Source organism: Anneissia japonica, unplaced genomic scaffold (genome assembly GCF_011630105.1).
Source record: "Anneissia japonica isolate Jap-2015-1 unplaced genomic scaffold, ASM1163010v1 scaffold287803_len37860_cov103, whole genome shotgun sequence".
In the NCBI taxonomy this organism is placed as follows: Eukaryota; Metazoa; Echinodermata; class Crinoidea; order Comatulida; family Comatulidae; genus Anneissia; species Anneissia japonica.
The window spans coordinates 37,101-37,907 of record NW_022734156.1 but is presented as its reverse complement, the minus strand read 5'-3'; the positions used below and the strand labels follow the sequence as shown (position 1 = coordinate 37,907).

Here is an 807-nt window from a genome sequence, read left to right as displayed (position 1 = left end):
CCTTGATTGGTTGATAAACACAATGTGGAATATACAGGCAATTTGCAATCTTAATCAATGACGAACACACTTTCATAGGAAACCCACCGTAGTGTTAAGAAATATGATATAAAAACATACTTTTCCACATATTTCCCGACAATATTTTCGCAAAAACTCTTCATACTTTTAAATTCCCCAGGCCTTATCTTCCATATTATTGCAAGATCGGCCTAATCGCGTCACAAACGAAGGAAGAGATAGAAAAACAAATGACTTCGTTCAGAATCATCATATAAGCCCTCTCTCTCAGAGAGTGGGCTAAAAATAACCTGTACAGTATACAGTACAACAAACTTACACTTAGGTTTTGTTCCATTGCTATCTTTACTTGTGTTTGGTTTAAAATCACATTCTGTAATTGCACTTGTGGTTTGTGTTACTGCAAAATAAAGTTTCAAATATTCTTATTACAATATTCAACTGTGTGGATACAAATTTCAAATATACTGTTGAAAACATAATAAAAGAAATATCAAAGAGTATTATTATTAATAAAGTACTGCAATAAATCATCAAAGCAATAAGTTTAAGTTGCAAGGCACTTTCTATGTTGTTTCTCTCTATCTCTCTAGGAGCATCAATTGGTTAACAAATACCAATGTTATCTGCAACATTATGGTATTTCTCCCTCTTTAAGCTTTAGTATATGTTTTATAGTTGCTTGATCCTACTGTATGACCAAGATCAGTGGCGTAGAAAAATATTTTTCATTGGGGTGGGGGGGATGATTGGCGTGTTAGCCAGTGTCGTAACAGGCGCGGTGGG

General features: G+C 34.3%; 1 protein-coding gene across 1 annotated transcript in view; it reads right to left on the bottom strand.

The window, feature by feature from the left end:
- Window positions 1-340: 340 nt before the first annotated feature.
- Window positions 341-807, bottom strand: part of LOC117116330 — a gene marked incomplete at its 3' end in the record, with an annotated part of 6,101 nt that continues 5,634 nt past the window's right edge. The window contains exon 3 of the mRNA XM_033260346.1: window positions 341-421. Within this exon, the coding sequence (XP_033116237.1) occupies window positions 341-421 (81 nt within the window). The remainder of the gene's footprint in view (window positions 422-807) is intronic.